The sequence below is a fragment of the Ictalurus furcatus genome, chromosome 21, assembly GCF_023375685.1.
Source record: "Ictalurus furcatus strain D&B chromosome 21, Billie_1.0, whole genome shotgun sequence".
Classification (NCBI taxonomy): domain Eukaryota; kingdom Metazoa; phylum Chordata; class Actinopteri; order Siluriformes; family Ictaluridae; genus Ictalurus; species Ictalurus furcatus.
In genome coordinates this window covers 11724015-11744305 of record NC_071275.1, presented here as the reverse complement: position 1 = coordinate 11744305, position 20291 = coordinate 11724015, and the positions used below count along the sequence as shown (strand labels likewise).

Here is a 20291-nt window from a genome sequence, read left to right as displayed (position 1 = left end):
AATAATAATAATAATAATAATAATAATAATAATAATAATAATAACTAGTTTAAAAAACAATGTTTAGACAGAAAATAGCAATTAAAACCAATTAAATCTAAAGAGAACTTCCATCCGTCCATTGTCTGTACCACTTATCTTACAGGGTCGCGGGGAACCTGGAGCGAATCCCAGGGGGTATGGGGCATAAGGCGGGGTACACCCTGGACGAGGTGCCGATCCATCGCAGGGCACACACATACACATTCACACACCCATTCATACTACGGACAATTGACACTTTGGACATTCCTATCAGCCCACCATGCTTACATCTTTGGACTGGGGGAGGAAACCGGAATACGCGGAGGAAAATCCGCAGCAAAGGGAGAACATGCTCAGCACACACAAGGTCGCGGCGGGAATCGAACCCCCAACCCTCGAGGTGTGAGGCCTCAAACCACTGAGCCACCGTGCGCCCTAAAGAGAACATCAACCGCTAATTAAACATAAAACAAGGGAAATGGATATTTATAATACAACTAATATATTATAATGTATAATATTATAGTTAATATTTTTTCATAGTTCTTTTTTCATTATTCAGCTATAAAAGCACAAATTATTAACATAAGACGACATTATTTTTTCTTTGTTGAGCTTTTTTTTTTTTTTAGCCATTTACTACTTCTTAAACTTAGTATATTTTCTTCTATAGTTGTGACAGACTCCAGTGTCCTTTTATCATTTGTATTATTATTATTATTATTATTATTATTAGTAGTAGTAGTAGTAGTAGTAGTAGTAGTAGTAGTAGTAGTAGTAGTAGTAGTAGTAGTAGAAGGACCATTAGAGAATTTAGCACAACAATAATCGCGACTTGTACATATTGGCATTTGTTCTGTATTTAATTCTGAAATTTCTAAACTAGATTTCAGTGTTTAATAGTAAAATGAAACTGTATTGACTTTTCAAACATGAATATTATTTCTTAATGTAAATGTGATATAATTGCATATATACTCGTATATCTAGTAATAGATGTGTATCTATAGATATCACTTTTCAATCATTGTCTCTTATGTAGGCTATCACTTACTCGTGCCATGTGCATGTTCGACAAATTTTTTCACACTGCAGCTAATGTTATCCGACTGCTCTCATTAACTAATACGTATTACTGGTGTTTAGTTTTCATGTCCTATTTTGCATAAATCACTATACCACTATACCAGTCACTATAACATGTCATTTAAAATGATAAATCTATATATGAAATGTAATGCAATGATTGTAATGATTACAGTGATTGTGTTTTTCTTATTCAGCTCAAACCGCGTCGCTTGTTCGCACAAATAAAGCTTACAAATACCCCGGTTTTTATTGTCCTAACTGTTTTTTTTTTTTACTGTAACAATTTTCCTGGATAGATTCGGCATTGTGATGCAGAGAACAAAGCACTCGGTGATTTTTAGTAGCATTAGCGTTCAAATGTAACTAAATGAATATTTTTAGATCATATGTAAGATAAGCCAGCTAATCGTTGCTACTGAGATGTTTTTGTTCTGTCCCCGGTGTTCTGATCCGTCTCTGTGGGCGGGAACGTGTATAAATTGAAGGTCAAGTTAGTAGAGAGCCTTATATGGAATAATGTTTAGAGAAAAGCCTTTAGCCTAAAGAGTTCAAACTCAACTTTTTCGACAAATCTATGCTCAGGTGTAAAGAAAGACTTACAGCACAGTTAAACCGCGAGAGACACCGCGGTTTTGCATTTCGGAAGGAAGAAATTGTTTTGCGATGAGAAATGAAGAAGTGATGTATTTAAACTGATCGAGAAGAGCAACTTCAAACGCAGAGATCTGAGAGAAACAGTAGCGCTTAGGAAATTAAACCCCATAAAGAGAGGGACTCAATTAGGCCCTAATGCTGTAGGAAACAAAAAGCAAAACGGATATTCGGTAAGAAAATACAGATACTATTTCCTTTCTCGTAAATCTATTTTATATATCAGATACAGCGAGGGGAAAAACACGCACGCGCTCATAAACACATACTTTGTTGTTTGTCTTTTTTTTCGCCCTTAAATTTGTTACAGGTAACGTATAGCCTACTCAGAGGCAAAGTTCATTTATGAGTCACAGAGATGTGAACCAATGTTAGTTCTTTTATATTATTCTTCTTTTTATTAAAAAAGAAAGAAAGAAAGAAAGAGACCTATTTTGCTGCGATTTGAGAACTTTTTTCTCGACAGTTATCCCAATAAACGACATTTAGCTATTATCTTCAGGTGGACAAACAAAATTATTGTGAACAAATTACGGTTTTCACTTTAAAATAAATTGTTAATGGAGATTATTATTATTATTATTATTATTATTATTATTATTATTATTATTATTTGTTGTTGTTGTTGTTGTTGTTTTAAATTTATTTTAAGAGTATTATAGTAATTAATTGAACCGAACTGTAGCAATATTTCTGTCCATTAACTGTTTTTTTTTCAACGTCAACCATACAGTTAAAGTAGCGATTTTGTTTAGCTTATATTTCCAATATACAAACTGTGCATAGCACTATTCATTGGAAAATGTCAAGTAAAACACAGTTTGCGAGGGTTAAATATAGTATATTACAATGTTGTGAGATAGTCCACGTAGCGCATGTAGAATATAGAGTTTGGATAAACTCTTTTCCTTATGCGAGTCCAATCGTACAGAAATCTGACATCATATATTTAGTAAATCTGACTCTCTACACATCTATATTTGACACAGTAGGAAAGAGAAAGTGTGTGCGTGTGCGTGCGTGTGTGCGTGCTTGTGTGTGTGTGTGTGTGAGTGAGAGAGAGACTATCTATTTATCTATCTATCTATCTATCTATCTATCTATTTTATTATTATTATTATTATTATTATTATTATTATTATTAAAATATCTATCATATAGCGATATAACCGTATATAGATCATATAAATATAAAGCCCAGTTTGAGTTTCGCCTACTTTTATTTTTAGAATATAAAACACATTACCATATATAAACATATATTCTCTCTCTCTCTCATATATATATCTTACATTGTTTTCATATTATATATTTGTTTTCTTCTGATTATTCGCAGCTATATTTGTGCTAATCACTAAAATACGTTTACCTTGGACCAGTATTGGAATTCCACATTCAGCATTTGGGACAAATATGAACATGGTTGTAGTTTTTAACAGCCTTAAGAGACTCGATATGAAAAAAGCATCTCCATCAGTAAGATGTGACTTTGTTTTTTTGCTTTCCAGCGTCCACTTTTCTCCTTGTTTATGTATTTTATATCCATTATTTGCTTGTAAGATTTGTCTATAAGGCCCTCACATGGCTCTTTTGCTGGTGTTTTAGCCTTTTCACAGCTCATACAAGCGAGTTTAATAGCTTGGCTTACATCCAATTAAAATGATCTGAGCCATGGGGGGACAATAACACTGCTTTAACACGCTCGCCACGTTTAAGGCTTGTTTCAGAGCCGATTTATGTGCGAATGAGGATTTTGAACACACTATCTTCACCATTCGAAAGGTTTTATCTATTCACTCTCAATTACATTATTTATTTTAGTATTCTGACGGACTTAAGAAATATTTGGACAAAAAAGGAACTGGGTATTGCATGTATTTCGTAGAAAAGCACAAGCCGCAAAATCTGCTTCTCTGCGTTCTTTTTTCTGTAAAATAGAATGATTCATGTTTGTAGATTACTTTTTTGCAATAACACTTCAAAAAAATTGGCGGTTATATTCTCATGCACTCCACACGGCCTTTTAGCGAGCAAATCGTATGCATACCTTTAGATCACTGCAAGAAAACCATTTATTATTTCCATTTGCAAATGCTTTGCATCCAGACAATTAGAATCACAGCGATAACTTAAAATTCTCAATAACAGTACATTTTGAAACTGAAAGGAAGAAGAAGACGAAGAAAAAGAAGTAGAGGAAGAAGATGGCGTCTTTGTTTTCCTCATGCTTGTTTATTCAGTTTCACTGATGCATTAATACAGTATTTGTGCAGACATAAACTCATCTTTCACTCACTGAAGTAAATCCATTTTACATACCAACAGTCTGATGATGTTGCTGCTGTGTCTTTTCTTTCTGCCTCTGTGTCATTTTACATAGTTAACACATAAAAAAGAATAAAGTTCCAAATAAAGCTTCTCACAATTCTTACATGTAAACATCAACGCAGCAAACGTTTAGAACAGATTTCACGTTTCTTCGCGTGCGAAAATACCTCTGCAACTATTATGGCACTTTATGGCAGTCTTGCCGCTCACTAGACTTTAGTGGTCAAATTCAAGTGCTGTCTGGACAGCTGTCTGCTTTCTTTGTACTTGATTGAAGGCGTCCGAGCTTTCACGCGTAGAAAAGTCTCCATTTGTACAAACAGTTCTTCACAAACTCCACTCCATTTGCTCACTTATATATTTGAAAAGTTGAGATATGCAGCGAACCCACAACACAGTTATTTATATCGAAGTGAAATCCGTGTATAAATATTTCCTCTCATGTCGAGCACACTAGGACAAAAGCCCTGTGTGTAACTGAAAATCAAGTTTTGTTTTTGCGTTTCCTTTACGCCCAGTTAGCTCTGTTTCTGAATCTCAGGTCAAACTGGATTTGGCAGTTTCTCATAATTAAGGCCTTGTAGGTGCCAATTATTCATAACGCCAAACCAGTGTTGCACAGCAGTCTGCTTCCAAGACAGAAAAATATGCTACATAGACTTTATACAAGACTAAAGACGTGGAATAAAACAGCTTACAAATAATTCTGCGACAAGAGACTAGAATGTTCATTGCAATAGAAAAAACGCTAGATAAAGTTGCAAAATCGGTGTAGTTTATTTGCATGAAATCCAAGAATAAGCTTTTAACAAGAGTTTTTCTTCAGCTAGAGACTAAATTAAACAACATACTATGCATTCATCCATCAACAGCTTACACTTCATTGTGATTACGCATCATGTATTAGACCTATAGAGTACTGAGTATATAGTATTTTACATTCTCATATCATAATAACAAATGCACCGTCTCTCTGTATTACATAGGGTATGAAATTAGCATTTACTGGAGAGCTGTAACACTGCGCATGTGCGTAATATAGGTTATACTTTGCTATACGTTTACATGATAATCACTTCTAACGTCTCTGTGGTCTTCTGAAAGCCGATCGTGTTCAGCGCTACCTCTGTAACTTAAAGCGAACCACTCCTCCACACGTTAAGCTTTTCCAAATTGATATACGACAATATATCTACTTTCGATCACGTGTCTTTAGGAGCGACTTTAGACGGAAAGCAAGCTCGCGTCATCTCGCATTCCCAAATTTTCCCCCCTTTCTCTCTTCTGCGGTTCGTATCCCCCCCCTCACCCCCACCACCACCATCACCACCAACCCCCCCGCAAAAAAAACATCCACCCGACTGGACACCGAGTGCATGAGTCAGGACGATGTTTAACTCGGTCAATCTGGGCAACTTCTGCTCCCAGACGCGAAAAGACAGAAGTGCTGAATTCGGGGAGCGGACGGGCTGCGGCTCGAGCCTCTACCTCCCCAATTGTGCCTACTACGTGCCCGAGTTTTCTTCTTCCTCCTCTGCGGTGTCGTCGTTCCTGCCGCAGGCTTCCTCGCGTCAGATCGCTTACCCGTACCCCACAAGCCTGTCTCACGTGCAGCCGGTTCGGGACGTGTCGTACGGACTGGATCCATCAGCCAAGTGGCACCACAGAGGGGGCTACGCGCCGTGCTACGCGGCAGAGGAATGTCTTCCGCCATCGTCCTCCATGACGGAAATGCTGATGAAGAACGAGAGCGTCTATAACAACCACCACCACCACCACCACCATCATCATCCTCATCATCATCACCTTCATCAGCAAGCCAGCACGAGCTTTTACCCCGCCACGGGAAAGAACAACAACGTCCTCCCGCAAGGTTTTGACCGTTTTTTCGAGGGTGCCTACGCAGGCTCCGTAGAGGACTGCGTGCAAAAAGAAGAGGACGTCAGCAAAACGGATCCGGTGGCGCGTACTGACCCAGAAAAAGACCACCAGCGCGAGGATGAGGAGGAAGAGGACGAGCATGCCACCGCGACGTCGGGTGCCTCGTCCGCGGCGGTGAAAGACGACGGCGCCTGCAAAAATGAGCACTCCAGTAGGTATCCGACAGCTGTAAAGGGAGAGAGGAGAGAGAGAAAATAAAAAGGGTGAAGGGCTCAAGCCCTGCGTTTCGCCGGCCAGATTTTACGTGCAGTTTTATAAGCATTCAAAGGATTTTATTATAACCTACAAAACCTATTTCTAGCAACAAGAAGAATTTTTACGACGGGAAAAGGGCTTTGAAAAGAAATAAACGATATGTTACACACAAGCGTAGCTCTATGTGAGTCTGTGAAATTTTAAGAGCGAGCTGTTGTGACAAATGTTAACTTTGATCATGAACTTGCGCTACAGACATTTAAAGGGGATTTTTAAAGGAGACGTGGAGGGTAAAAGCAATTGGGCAGAACAGTGCTATTTAAACTTACATGCAGTATAAGCTCGGTAATTGTGTTTAAGGAGTTGTAGGGGGTTTCACATTGCATGTTGTGAAAGTGTGCAGCGCGTTTAACACTCTCTTCCTCATTAGTGTTAGAACTAAAGGCGCCTACAATATCAGTTAAATACTGTGTTTTAAAATAATAAAAAATAAACACACCCTGACAGCATAATAGATCTGAACGCGTCTGCTTTATGGCTGAGGAATGGCAAACGTTTCAAAGAAAATAATTTCGCCTTTCTATTAACAATACAGAAGTGCTAACAGTGTAAATGCTATGACATACACACACACACACACACGCACACACACACACACACACACACACACACACAGGCCCTGACTGAGCTCTCAACGTTCTTTCAGTGATGTGGACATATTTAGGTTGATAATAGACATCTATTTGTAGAATGCATGTTTTATCGGTCGGTTTATAATATTTGAGGGGATTTTATATCACTAAGATTCTAAATATTAAATAAGAGCTGAAGGTGCTTTTTAGTTTGTAACCCTGCATTCAGTGTTAAGGTTAGGTAGCACACGTGTGTTGATAATTTGTGCAAAATAATGACCCTGAGTAGAGATCTTTTTTTCCTGAAGAAAGAAAGGCGGTTACACATCTCAGTCATCTACATATCGAACTCAACCTGTTTTGTTTATTTTTTGTTGTTGTTGTTGTTTTTTTTTTATAAACCATGAATCAATAATAAACAGTGGCTACATTCATAGTGTAAGGCTGTTTACTGGGCTGTTCCCACAAATATGACTTATTACTAAACGATATTAGTGCATCTAATAATAAAGTCGATTAATCTCATTAATTCTAGTCAGCTTTCGGAAGACCTAAAAAATGGAAATATGTGCTCTGTTTACATGTTCCTGATCTTGCTCGTGGTAATTAGCAGGGTGGGAAATACAGCACAATGTGGTTAATTTGCTATTGACCTTTGACCTAGGCCGTGTTTTTTTCATTTAAATAATATTATTTTAAATGTATATATATATATATATATATATATATATATATATATATATATATATATATATATATATATATATATATATATATATATATATATTTCTTTTGTCGTAATTTTAAGGTACCACTCGGACGCGGAAGAAGCGATGCCCGTACACCAAGTTTCAGATCCGGGAGCTCGAACGCGAGTTCTTCTTTAATGTTTACATCAACAAAGAGAAGCGGCTGCAGCTCTCGCGCATGCTGAACCTCACCGACCGACAGGTGAAAATCTGGTTCCAAAACCGACGAATGAAAGAGAAGAAATTAAGCCGAGATCGCCTCCAGTATTTTTCCGGTAATCCTCTTTTGTGAACTGTGGTGTTGTTTTTTTTCTCTCATATACCGGATATTATAATAATTTCCAAAAAAAAGTGAAATGCAATGAAGATGGAGCCTGATTGGTTGTTGCATACACAAAAGTTGGGACTTTTACGGACACGTTACATGTTTTTCCCCCAGCATATCTTGCTTTATAATACCACCAATCTTAAGCATAAATGATGTTAAGAGAGTTATACCTAAAGAAGGCCATTTCCATCATGTTAAATCCCTTTTTCTAATATAAAGAATTAGGTTTCAGTAGAGCTTTCCATCAGCTATAACTATTTTAATCTGGTTTGCCCTTGAATTATTGTAATGGACGTATCGATGAAGTTGGTATTGTCTCTAGGATTATTATTATTATTATTATTATTATTATTATTATTATTATTATTATTATTATTATTATTATTATTGTTGTTGTTGTTGTTGTTGTTAATAATAACAACAACAACAACAACCATAATAATAATAGGACTCGTGTAGACGCTTTATTTACAGGAAAATGCCCACCTTTGAGACTATGCAATATGATTAATCACCATTGTGTATTATTACTCACTGTAAATATGTACTTTTTTTATTTCTTTTTTTCATTTGCATTATCCACGGTAGAGAATGGGAAAGGTGTAAGTGAAGCGAAGGCTGCAGGGTTTTGTATTTCTATACCATTGTAAGCTGTTGTTTATGCTAGCTGTTTACATGTTACGCGGTGAAAAGGGGCGGAAACGTTGAATATATGCATATGCAAAGTTAAGAATGTAATAAAAATAAATAAATAAAGGAAACTCAATTCCTTATTTAAGTCAACACATATTTTTTTCTTAAAATTGGAATGTAGAACATTTCGCTTAGTTCCATAGTAATGGCGCTCAAACTTCTAATATAATTCAAACATGGGGAGAACTCGTATACAAGACCATTTCTACGATGTGAAGAAGGATTAAAATACAAAAGAATGTGAGCAAAGAGACTGACGTAACTGTGGAAATGAAATGTCAACAGCAATGTGCAGTAGCTCCTTGACAAACTTCTTCAGAAACCGTCACATTTTAAAAAAGATTTAATGTTAAACGGAAAGGGACATTAAACCCACTACAGCCTGTAATTGGAAAATCAGAGAGCGTTTCCTCTCGCAGATCAGTACGAGTTGGGAAAGTTTGCCTTTTGGCAAAATAAAACCAGCTACACCTAATTAAGGTTTGATTCCTAATTTGTCACCTTTGTACACAGAAACAGTTCGTCTTGCTCATTTTTCAGTTTGACGAAATGTCTGAAAAGACTTAAGGAGAGCGGATTTGTTTGCAGGTCCAGGTATGATCCTCATTTAGCTTGAAGAAAACACGTGTGTTTCTCTCTCTCTCTCTCTCTCTCTCTCTCTCTCTCCCGCTCTCGCTCTGTGTGTGTGTGTGTGCGTGTGTGCGTGTGTGTGTGTGTGTGTGTAAAAGCCTAGAAGCAAGCTAAGGGTGGGCACTAAAAGAAATTTCCAGCGGTCATTTGAAAACACGTCCAGTCTAGACAACGTCGTAAATGCACCGGCACTAAATTGTATTTTTTTCTCTTAATTGCACCTTCTGCTCAGAGGAGTGAGATTCCTTCCGCCGTAAAACAAAATAAAATAAAATAGGGAGATACCATCCCAGAGACTAACATTGGAAACAACGACCAACATTTTCCGTTTTTGATAATGTTTTATACAAATGTCTTATTGAGAGAAGGACATTTTTCATTGTCATTATTTTGCAAAGAAAGCTACTTAATGGTTTTGGCTTTCGTCAGAAAACCATGTGGTGGTGGATCACTTATCACTGGAAACCGTGCGTGCGTGCGTTTGTGTGTATGTGCACATTTCACCACTTGAATTATCTTTGGTTGAAGTAGGTCCTATTGTTTTTGTTGGCTTCCAGCAAATATTATATATATATATATATATATATATATATATATATATATAGGATGATTGTTTTCGGTTGCTTAGATTTATCGGGAAATACAGCGTATTTGGAGGACATGGAAGGTCCACCTTATTTCAGAGCGCAAATTGCCTTTGAACTTCCGTGAAGTCAAGGCCAACACCTTTAACCCCGCGCCATAAAGCGCCATCTATAAAAAAAAACTAAAAAAAAACAAAACTCTATTGGTGCTGAATGCGCGAAAGACCAATGAGACAAATGAGCAAGACAAGGGATGGAGAGAGAGAGGGAGAGCGAGAGAGAGAGAGAGAGAGAGAGAGAGAGAGAGAGAGAGAGAGAGAGAGAGAGAGGTGACATGTTAAAAAAGAAGTGAAAACGGACCAGTTATGTCCTGCTGAAAGTCAGGTTAATCATTTAGGTCTAATTTTGAAGTTAAAAACAATGAGTAAGTAAATTATTTTAATCAATTCCAATGTAAAATACATAGTCCATAGTCTCATAATACATACTGACGATCACAAATTTGTTAACTAGAAAAAAATTGGAACCAGCAGAACCCATTAGCAACACCGTCAAGACTTTACATCTATAATTGCTTGAAATTGTAATATTCCCAATGAAAAACAACAATAGTATGACAAATTAAATTTGAATATGCTCCCTAATGTGGTCCAAAGAAAGCCTCCTAAATCCTCTCCCAGCAAACCCTTGTATATATCCTATAAATGTCAAGATCATCTTTTCTGGATTTTCAAAGTGTTCACTAAATGCTCATGACTCACTAGCTACAAACCCGGGACAAAGAAAAATTAAGGGTGTGGAATATAATTTAAAAGAAAACATAAATGTAATGATAAAGTACTTTGTCATGCTTGTTTGATATAGCACAGCTACAGAGTGACCATGTTACACATCAAGCCAATAGAAACAGTCTTGGATGGAAGCCTGTAGATCTATGTTGAAGTGTTGACATTTGGAGTCTGCCAATGGTGAGACACAAAAGAAGGGCACTATGTTCAAATCAAAAGTTTTCCAAATCCCAGGGCCTCATGGACCGAATGGTAAGAGCCTGGATTCAAATTCCCACAGAGGCTGTGAAATAGCTCATTGCACATCTGGCTAACATTCATCTGAGGTAGATGGATCATGTATCAACTCTGAATAAAGCCATCATCATGGTACTAAAAGGAGAAGAAGACTGTATTACAACATGATTGTGTACATATACTTATTATAATATAATGTCATCATGTCATTTTATTGTTTGTAATGACATGTTAGTGACGTTAGGATCACTTGTGTCTTCTGATATGTTGGATAAAAGTAGAAAAGAAACTAAAACAATGTCATAACCGAACATAAGGGAAAGGGTAGGAAGTGAATGTATGAAAAGTGTTTGTTCCTGTGTAAATGAGTGAATACGGAAAAGTATTTCAAACTTTTGCACTCACTTGGCCCCCTGCTGAGACACTTTAGCCCTTGTATATACTCTTTCTCCAGCATCAGGTTGCCAGGGCTGCTTTTTTTATTCCCACCTCCTACTTGATGCTTCTGCTTATAAAGCAGCCATGTCTGGATAGAGTTGCACCAGCTGTTCTGAAGTTCCTAAGTTAAAACCTAAATTTCACACTTGGTGCTTGGTAACGACCAGTTTGCTTGTTACTGACTGCCTACTAAATCTGTTTGTGCTGTAAGTTCTTAACACGTTCTAGACACCTATGTTATGTGTATTTGTGTTTAGTTATTGATTCAACAACAAGGGCATGTCCAGGTTTTTAGACTTGGGAGAGCAAATTGGGGTAAAGGCACACAATGGATAGCACCACCATATGTAGACATCTAGAAACATTAGAACCCTGAAATGCGCTTCAGTTGCCTCCATCAGAGAACTCAATGTTCCATGCAGGAGCCTACAATGAAGTGTTTCACCATCAGAAAGGGTTCCAAGTTGAACCCATTTTTGGAAGCTAAGAACCCTTGAACAACCTTTTTTCCCCAACTGTCTGTAGGATAGGGTTAATTTACAAAGTTGGCAGTCACACAGTGACAATTCTGTATAGATCAAAATGGCTGGATATTTAAAAGGTAGATATTATTTGTTTTGTGCATTCATTGTGTATGGCTAACAGACCCCTCAACTGATGTTTCACAAGAGTAGGCTTTGGGCCTAAGCATGTATGAGTTATGTTTTTCTTTTCCCAAGGCAACTAAAGTGGTTCTCAGCTCTGGTCTTGGAGTACATCTGTCAAGGATATTTGTTGTTTGTCTTGCTCTAGCACTCCCAATACAGCTGATCTAAATACAGAACCCTCGTGGATAACACTGTTACCCGTCAGTGAGCAAATCTTTGATATCGACTATTTTCACTATAATTCCTGCGTAAATATTTAGTTGGAGTAAATAGCGTAAACACGTCACGCTTTTTGTTTGAAGGGGTTTCGCGCCACTCGAAAGAACTGACGTCCCGGAAGAGGAGGAGCCATTAAACACATTTTCACGGGTAACAGCTCGCTGTTGAGCCCTCCAAAGAGATTAGGCTACCTTCACGATGCCGGATATACGAGATTTGGTGTGTTTCTGCAATGCTAAGCAAGATCTGTTGTTTGGGGGAGGGAGGAGGTGTGGCAGAGTGCTCGAACAAAGAGGATAACACCGAGCTTTAGTTAACGTCGAGGCGTACCAACTACACCTACGTACCAGCTACACCTACATTTAGCAGTGTTTGTATTTTAATTAGACCGTCTTTGTAAGTAAACCCAAAGCTATCTGAACTCGTGTAATTTAATAACTATTTTGAAGCTGAACTGTCAACAAAATTATTTAAGAGGATTGCTGAGCTTATGTAATATTGTGATTTTTTTCTCATTATCAGAAAGAAACAGCTGAGTAAATGCAAGTGCTGTCTGTCGTCATTTCAGTTCAAACATGCTTAAATATTTGCACACATACTTTAGTAAGAAGCGAGAGGAAAAAGTCAACGGCGTTAATTTGACCTAAAATGGCGGTTGTTGTGTCAATAATATTCACATTTTTTTAGTGTAATTGCATTTAGTATTAAACTAAATAAGCATTTGTGAGCAAAATAGACCACTGTTTCCCTGTTTTCCTCGCAAACTGAACTACGAATTACGATTTTGGATGTAAACTGCACACTGAGTTAATTCAGTACTCATTCAGTATTCAGTGTTTGCGCTCAGGGTAGTTTACTGTTTGTCAAATATTACACTTAATGAATTAAACTGTGATGTGAAAATGAATGGTGTTGCATTTGCATTAAAAATACCTTTTTTTTTTTATTCTTTTAGTAGTCTGTTTTCAGATATATTTTACATTATGAATGAACATGAGCACCCTCACTACTGAGCAAAAAAATGAGCCAGAATCTTTGAAGAATTTAAAAAACACATTTGAAATGATATATAAACAGACTTTCCTTTGTTGGAGCTAAAAGACACGAGTTTTGAATTTACAATAACTTTCACCCTTTGTGGCATATGATGAAAGAGACTAGGAGATTTTTTTAATGGCGGCATATGGATGCTTCCGAGTTCTGAATTAAACTGATGGAGGAAAAAAAATTAAGCCTGAGTAAGGTCTACCAAAACGATAAAAAAAGAAATAAGTGTGAGCTTAGTCGTGACGGGATTTTTAGTATTCCCAAAAGCGATTCGAATCAGAATTAAAATGAGCAGGGGGGAAAAAACTGAAATATTGTGGCCCATAGACTTGGTGCATGCAAACTGATGTGCAGTTATTTACACTGAGTGGATACCTCGAGCATTTTAAAAGCTCTGCTTTTCTAAAATTTCGTATTTGGCGCACATTATATTGTTAATATTGCACATAAGGCCTGTAATAACCTAGATATTCAGAGCATTAGTACTGCTTAAACACGGTGTTAAAAACGGGAGTCCAAAACTCGGATGTAATTTCACCTCCTCAGTAAAATTTGCTGGGTGTGAAGAGGGAGAGCTATTTTAACTGCATGTCCAAACTCAGAATAAACAACACGAACAACATCACGACCTTCTGTGCCAAGTGTGGAGGAAGGGAAAACAAGGACATAAAGCCATGAAGCCGGAATGACAACAAAGGTCCGTGTTAGTGACCTTCACTGGTCAAAGATCTGGCGACCAAGTAAACACACACACACGCACACACACACACACACGGAAAAGTAGCTTATGTGTAATCCGGTAAATAAGCAATTATCATATATGCAACAATAACGAGGTCTAAAATTAACTAATCTTAGAATATCATTCGTGTTATTACAGGTATGTACACCTTTAATCGCTAATATAATTTACAGCTTGTGGATGAAGACAGTCAACAGTCAAAATAAGTTATTTTAGTAATGTAAACATGTACACATATTTACGGCTTAAGTTTAACTCTCATATATTAGCTAAAAAAAATAGTATATTCTGTTTTTTTTATAATCCTGATATTTATCAAATAGAATAACTATACCAAACCTTTGATTGTTACAGTAACTGTAATATTTAATGCATGCAATATGATACGTGATGATTTATGGAGTTGAAATCAAAACAACAGAGTTATTCCGTCAATTTTATTTACAGATCATGTCGTTTGGTTAAGATCGATTGTAATTACAACTCTCAGCCACCACGATGGCGCTCTTACTCTGCATAGAAAGCAGAAAAAAATCACCTTCACTCCTTTGGCAGTAAAGAAGAAGTGGACCAATGGACGCCACTATTCAGTGATAGTGTGTAGATCCTGATCTACAATCCATGAGAGAGAAGTGATGAGTGGTGGAGGAATTAATATGCTGCTTTTAACAGAACCAGGTGATCAGATAAAATTATTTAAATTAATGTTAAATTGAAGACGATTAAATGAATGAAAGTCAGTGACAAGGTTCTCTCTACTGATCTTTTTGTATTGATAAGCTCACTTTGCTGGTGTTATATTTGAAGGACTTTACATGACACCTATGACATGTTTCTCGATCCTGGCGCCATACTGCTACTTCAGGAATTTGGTTTAAACCTTGAGTCACGTGGGACGCCGTACTGTTGGCTTTTTTTTTTAAAGTACTGTCTTGTCTTAGGTCCAAAACAGCACACTACTTTACCAAGTATAGGCCTATGTCAAATATTCAAACATTCAAATATTCACTCATTTATGACTATTCTTTCACAGATTTTTGTTAATGAAGAAATTATATTTTGTTTACATCAATATGCTGCTTTATTCTGGATGCCATTCCTTGTTTTTTTTCGTTTATTTCTTTCATTGTTTTGATTTGCTTTTCATTATATATTATATACTGAAATTTCCCCCCATCTTTTGTTATATAGCTTGAAAATGCGAAACAACAATAATGACAATCGTTCTCAGTGTAAACATCGCCACATTGTAAATACATCAGAATTAATAAATGAAGTCATAAAAGTTCGGTTCAGTGTCGATCGTTTTTATTTTTATTTTTAATTCAGCACTTTAAAATGCTTCATCATGTTTCCATGGAAACGGATCGTTCCACTAGGGGTGGCATGCACTGTAGTCGTTGTCTCTTACAAAAAAAAAAAATCAAAACAGATTTTGATGCGGGGGAAAAACATTTCCATAACGATTCTCATTTCGTGTTACTCCAAAATATTGCAAGATTTACAGAAGTTAGTGGTTTAACAAGCGCGTTGTTGGGGAAACCATTAACCCGCCACGTGTATCTTCCCGAAAAAAGGACTCTCGGGGCGGAATATAGCGATGCCAAAACTTCTCAATACACAGTTCGCTTCTGTTTTCATGTCCTTGTTTTTTTCAAGAGAAATCAGTTTGTATCAACCAGAAGCTATGATATGTAAATATGGTTATATTCTATACAACATAATAGATTCTGTTCCTGTATACCGCAGAAATACATTCAAGTGCGAACCTTTAACGAGGCCTATACCTTTGTCTGAATCTGAGACACTCTCACATTCAAGGTCAACTAAATCTCCTGTGAATAAATGCCTACAAGTGAATCCAACCAAAGTGAACTGTATCACAGAGACAATTCCTACACCAAGGACAAGAATGTAATGGAGTACAATATCTATAATGAGAAAACGTTAGCTCTAAACCTAAGAGTCATTTTAATAGCTATAGCATTTAATAAGTTAAAAATGTAATAAGTCACACGTGTAATGTAAACCTGTTTTGGATTAATGCAAATGTCAAAGATAAGAGTGTAATAATCATATTGACGTTCAACAGGTTAATGTGTGCTGTCCATTTTTTGCATGTGTTCCAGTTGTCAATGAAGCTGCTTTTAATAAGACAGAATTATTTTAGGTTGATGCATAAATGTTTTCGTTTTCCGGTATGTGTTGTTCATTGTAACATCATGACATTAACAAATCAAAACAAATAATATCAATATCATGAAATAACATACACATCGACTTGAATTTTTAGTTCATTATATTCGGTCTTTATAATAAAAGAACCATATTATTTAACTAGATTCTATTTTAGGGAAGCTAATAAGCAAAATAAGACTGCTTTGGGCAAATTTGGAGCTTAACTGAAATTTTTTTTGGGGGGGGGGGGCAACGATTGTTTTTTCTGTTATTTTTGTTTTTAATGCTTTAAACTTGATGTCCGCATAATTGAAAAAAACGTTTTATTATACTTGTAAGTATAATATTAATCGGTAAAAGAGCACCATGTATTTCACTCGGGTCAAATTTGCATCCACTTTCATCAGGCTTTTAAATGCTGGTGTGTTTTGTGTTTTTATTGGGTTACAGACGGAGTGTTGTCCTTCAACCAGGCCATAATGGGCTTAACTTGGGTTGGCATCGTACAGCCAGCTTGCCTTTTTTGGTCCTCTGGTAAAGAAAAAACAACATTCACCTATCAGTTCTGCTTTAATAATCATTACAATATATATTGATGTTCAAATATCTGAAAGCACTAGTGAAAATATTTCCGTTTTGCATTCTTTTTTTAAACTTTAATACAGCGTTTTCCATTACAGAATATATTATCAGCAATAACTTGAGTGAAAATTAGGACACGGATTTCAGAATTTCTTAGTATTTGGTTCGTCACCGTTTTGCTTTAATGACAGCCTGCACTCGAGTTGACCTGGACACCACAAGTTTGTGTCAAAAAAAAAAAGCTGCCGTTAGATAAATCCATCGGAGTGTCGTCTGAACGTTCAATAGAAGACGAACATCTTACCTTACACAAAGGATTTAACAGTCGGTATCACAAGTTAGCATCATGAATCATGGATACTGAATATTTAAGATACTGAACATTACCTTATTTAGGTTTTTTTTTAATGTTTAAACTTTTTCCCAGTTATAAAATGTAAAACAAAATCCCAAATTTTCAGTGGTCCCTACTGTACTACATCGACAATCACTGTCCAAAAATCACGGAAAATTTCTGTCTGTCTGCTAGGTGTGTGTAATTGTGTGTATCAGTGCAAATGTGTGCATTAATTCAATTAAAGAAAGGTGTTCATTGATTCCTCATATCAGATCGCCTCGAAAGTAGATTCTGTCAGAAAGTGAATCAGAAAGCTGTATATTAGTCTCATGGGGTGCTAATAAATATGTTCGAATGTAAATGGATGTAATGACAGCTAGTATAAACCTGGTGTTCCTCGCCCTAACATAAATAAACAAAATAGTTATAGCTTATACCCTTCTTATGAGTTTGGAGGAAGTAAACCATTAAGTCATTAAATGATCCAGCAAACCAATGCGTCTGGTTGCAGTGTTGTAATCTAATCAAAGGACATTAACCTTGGACTTCATAATGTAATTAGCATGCTATACATGCAATAGGCTTAATTACCACACAGCTGAAACCTTCAGTCATGCACAACAAAATGTGCAGTGATTATAACTTAATGCTTTCGCTTAAGCTGTTTATATCTGAATATCTATAAGACGTGATTTATAAAGGCAAAAATACTCTCCTGTGTAGGCTCAAAGGAAATCCAACACACTTTGATTAAAATCTAGAGCTACAAAAACACTTATTGGAAATGCAGTGTGTTAGATGTGGGTAAAAGGTCATTTGTTAAATTCTACTAAAATAATCATACTAACATCATTTTAAGGCTTTGGGATATCACCCATATTTTAATGCAGTACATTTAGTGAATATAGATCATTCAACATTTGTAGTATGTTATATGATATCCATTTATCCAGTAGTGGTTGCATATTAAGAGAGTGAGCTTGGCTTCACTGAGAGAAGAGCGTCGCCATGGGGTCAAAAAGAGTATCGCACTTTAAGGATTAGGATCCGGTCTTGACACGTGAAGCTGTAAGAAATTACTGCAGACTGCCAGAGCTCCGAGCTATACTCGACAGGTTTCTCACCTAAACATATGCCTCTTAATATCAGCTCTTAATATTATTCATGCATTTGCGCAAAGGCATGAAGGGAAAGTTTTAAATGGCTTGTCGTTTATTTCGGACACTCGCATTTCATCTACAAAACGAAATATTTCAGCAATTCACGGCAAGAAATCCGCAGTGTCGAATCCATGCAGTCTTCATTTCAATCCAGCTGTAAATCTTCTTTACATAATAGCACACATCGGCTATCGAGTACCTGTTGTTATTTAAAATAATAAAAGACCTTCTCTGGAGACTGGGTAGTAATGAAAGTAATGCATGCATTTTTTTTAGATTTAGTCCCAGAAAACGGCCAAGACAAAGAGAAGAAAAGAAAGAGAGGGAGAGCGAAGGGTAGCAATGTAAGCGAAGCCATAACGTTGATTTAAATATCAGCCAGGTGACCATAATAAGTCAGACTCATAAAATATCAGTGTCACTGTATTAGATCCGGATCGTCTGAGCTGGCTTTTATGATCTGCAAATTACAATGTGCTGCTGCCGCAGTAAAAAGTGTTTTTAACGTTGAAGAGGAGGATGGGCTTGCTGTGCTCGGCTACAGAGAGGAGCTTCCTTTTCATATGCTGTAGGACGAGTCGGGATCTTACTTTGTGATGGTTGGATTAAAAAAAAAACATTGCAAGGCGAGGGATGAAAAAGCCACGCGGTCTATTGGGACGTAGGAATTCGGCTAAAAGGAACACAAGGGCGCGGTGAAAGGTAAGATCTTGGGCAAAGACATGGGCATTTTTCTTTGCTTGGGCTGACACACTGGACTTCATGGCCGTTCATCACTGATAGGCACTTAGTATTGATTATATCGTCTCATTGCTACGGTTTATCGACGATTTTGACGTCTCCAGTGGCGGGAAAATGAAAACATAGGCTATTTTATTTGCTCTGCCAGGGTGCACTGCTTTTTTGTTTGTTTGTGATTTTTTTTTTCTTTGCAGCAGCAGCATTTTAGATTGTTTTATAGTAGCAGATGCTGTTTACGGCTTGTAGAATGAAAATGCTTGCCTGATTGTTTTGTACGTGACACTGATGTGTGTTGTGTGTTCATGCTGACATTCCTTTAGTGTACAAGGCACGCAGTTCTAATTCATTTTCACAATCTATCACTGTAGACCTCATATATGAAAATAGCCAGATGTCCTGTTTTTATTTCTTTCTTTTTCATAATAGTAGCTGCATACACGCTGTGTTCTACACAGACTACTCAGTGACGGGGTTTTAATATTTTTGCCTGATCTAGAAAGTCAAATACTGGATACACGGTTTAGTTGTGTTTAATGTTGACAGCTATGTGCTAGCTCTCTGCATAGAGTTGTTTCTGTATTTCAATGAAAATATACAATATAAGCAATTGTTTATTTAAATGTTGGGGTTGGTATTGTTTAATGCCATGAATTAGGTTTTTGCAGCTGTACAATTGTTTTGGTTATAGCATTGTATACAGATGACGCTATTTGAGTCATGAAGATATTTTTTGGATTGTCATTTGAAAGTCGTTGAATGGAGAGCCCGTCCCCTACCAGCTGATGCGTGGTTTAGGTAGTTTCATGTTGTTGGGATTCAACTTCCTGCCTCGGCAACAAGAAACTGCCTTGACTACGTCAGTTCGCCTTCATCAAGGGCATCCATTTACTTCAAATTACTCCTCTCTCTCTCTCTCTCTCTCTCTCTCTCTCTCTCTCTCTCTTCCGGAGATGGCATTTGAAATGAACCACCGTCTCGACTCTGTTATCTACAGAAAACCCCTGCCTGTTCTCTCTGGTTTTATGTGTCAATAAAAGTCTTCATTGAGTTAAATTGGGGCTGTAAAAGAAAAAAAGGGCGAGCTTGATGCCTCAAGGCATACAGGCATACAGAGGAATTAATAGGATTTTTTTTTTTTTTTTTTTTTTTTTTAGAATTTGAGAAATTTCAACATTATACTACAAACCATGCATTAATGAGTGAATTTATTCAGACACAAGTGCATGAAGTAAGCTTCAGAGGTTTTTACTTATCAGTTTCAATATATAGCTTAATATAAATTGATATTAAAACATTTCTGATGTCACACTTTTATAAACTTTTATGTTATA

The 20291-nt window shown here is 36.7% G+C and overlaps 2 protein-coding genes across 2 annotated transcripts in view; both read left to right on the top strand.

Moving 5' to 3' along the window:
• The first annotated feature begins 5426 nt into the window (after positions 1 to 5426).
• On the top strand, positions 5427 to 8359 carry hoxc11b (homeobox C11b). The gene is made up of 2 exons (XM_053652949.1): positions 5427 to 6184; positions 7669 to 8359. The coding sequence occupies exons 1-2, from the start codon at positions 5482 to 5484 to the stop codon at positions 7899 to 7901; spliced, it is 936 nt and encodes a 311-aa protein (XP_053508924.1). The 5' UTR covers positions 5427 to 5481; the 3' UTR covers positions 7902 to 8359.
• Positions 8360 to 17883: 9524 nt separating this feature from the next.
• LOC128625305 (homeobox protein Hox-C9-like) overlaps positions 17884 to 20291 on the top strand; it is a 10945-nt gene continuing 8537 nt past the window's right edge. Inside the window, exon 1 of the transcript XR_008388907.1 lies at positions 17884 to 18921. The gene's annotated coding sequence lies outside the window, so the exon portion shown is untranslated. The remainder of the gene's footprint in view (positions 18922 to 20291) is intronic.

What these genes read in the sequence shown, in the direction of transcription:
- hoxc11b (XM_053652949.1), top strand. Translation starts at nt 5,482, where the DNA reads ATGTTTAACTCGGTCAATCTGGGCAACTTCTGCTCCCAGACGCGAAAA. An exon ending in CTGCAAAAATGAGCACTCCA is followed by an intron (nt 6,185 to 7,668) that starts GTAGGTATCCGA and finishes CGTAATTTTAAG; the next exon opens with GTACCACTCGGACGCGGAAG.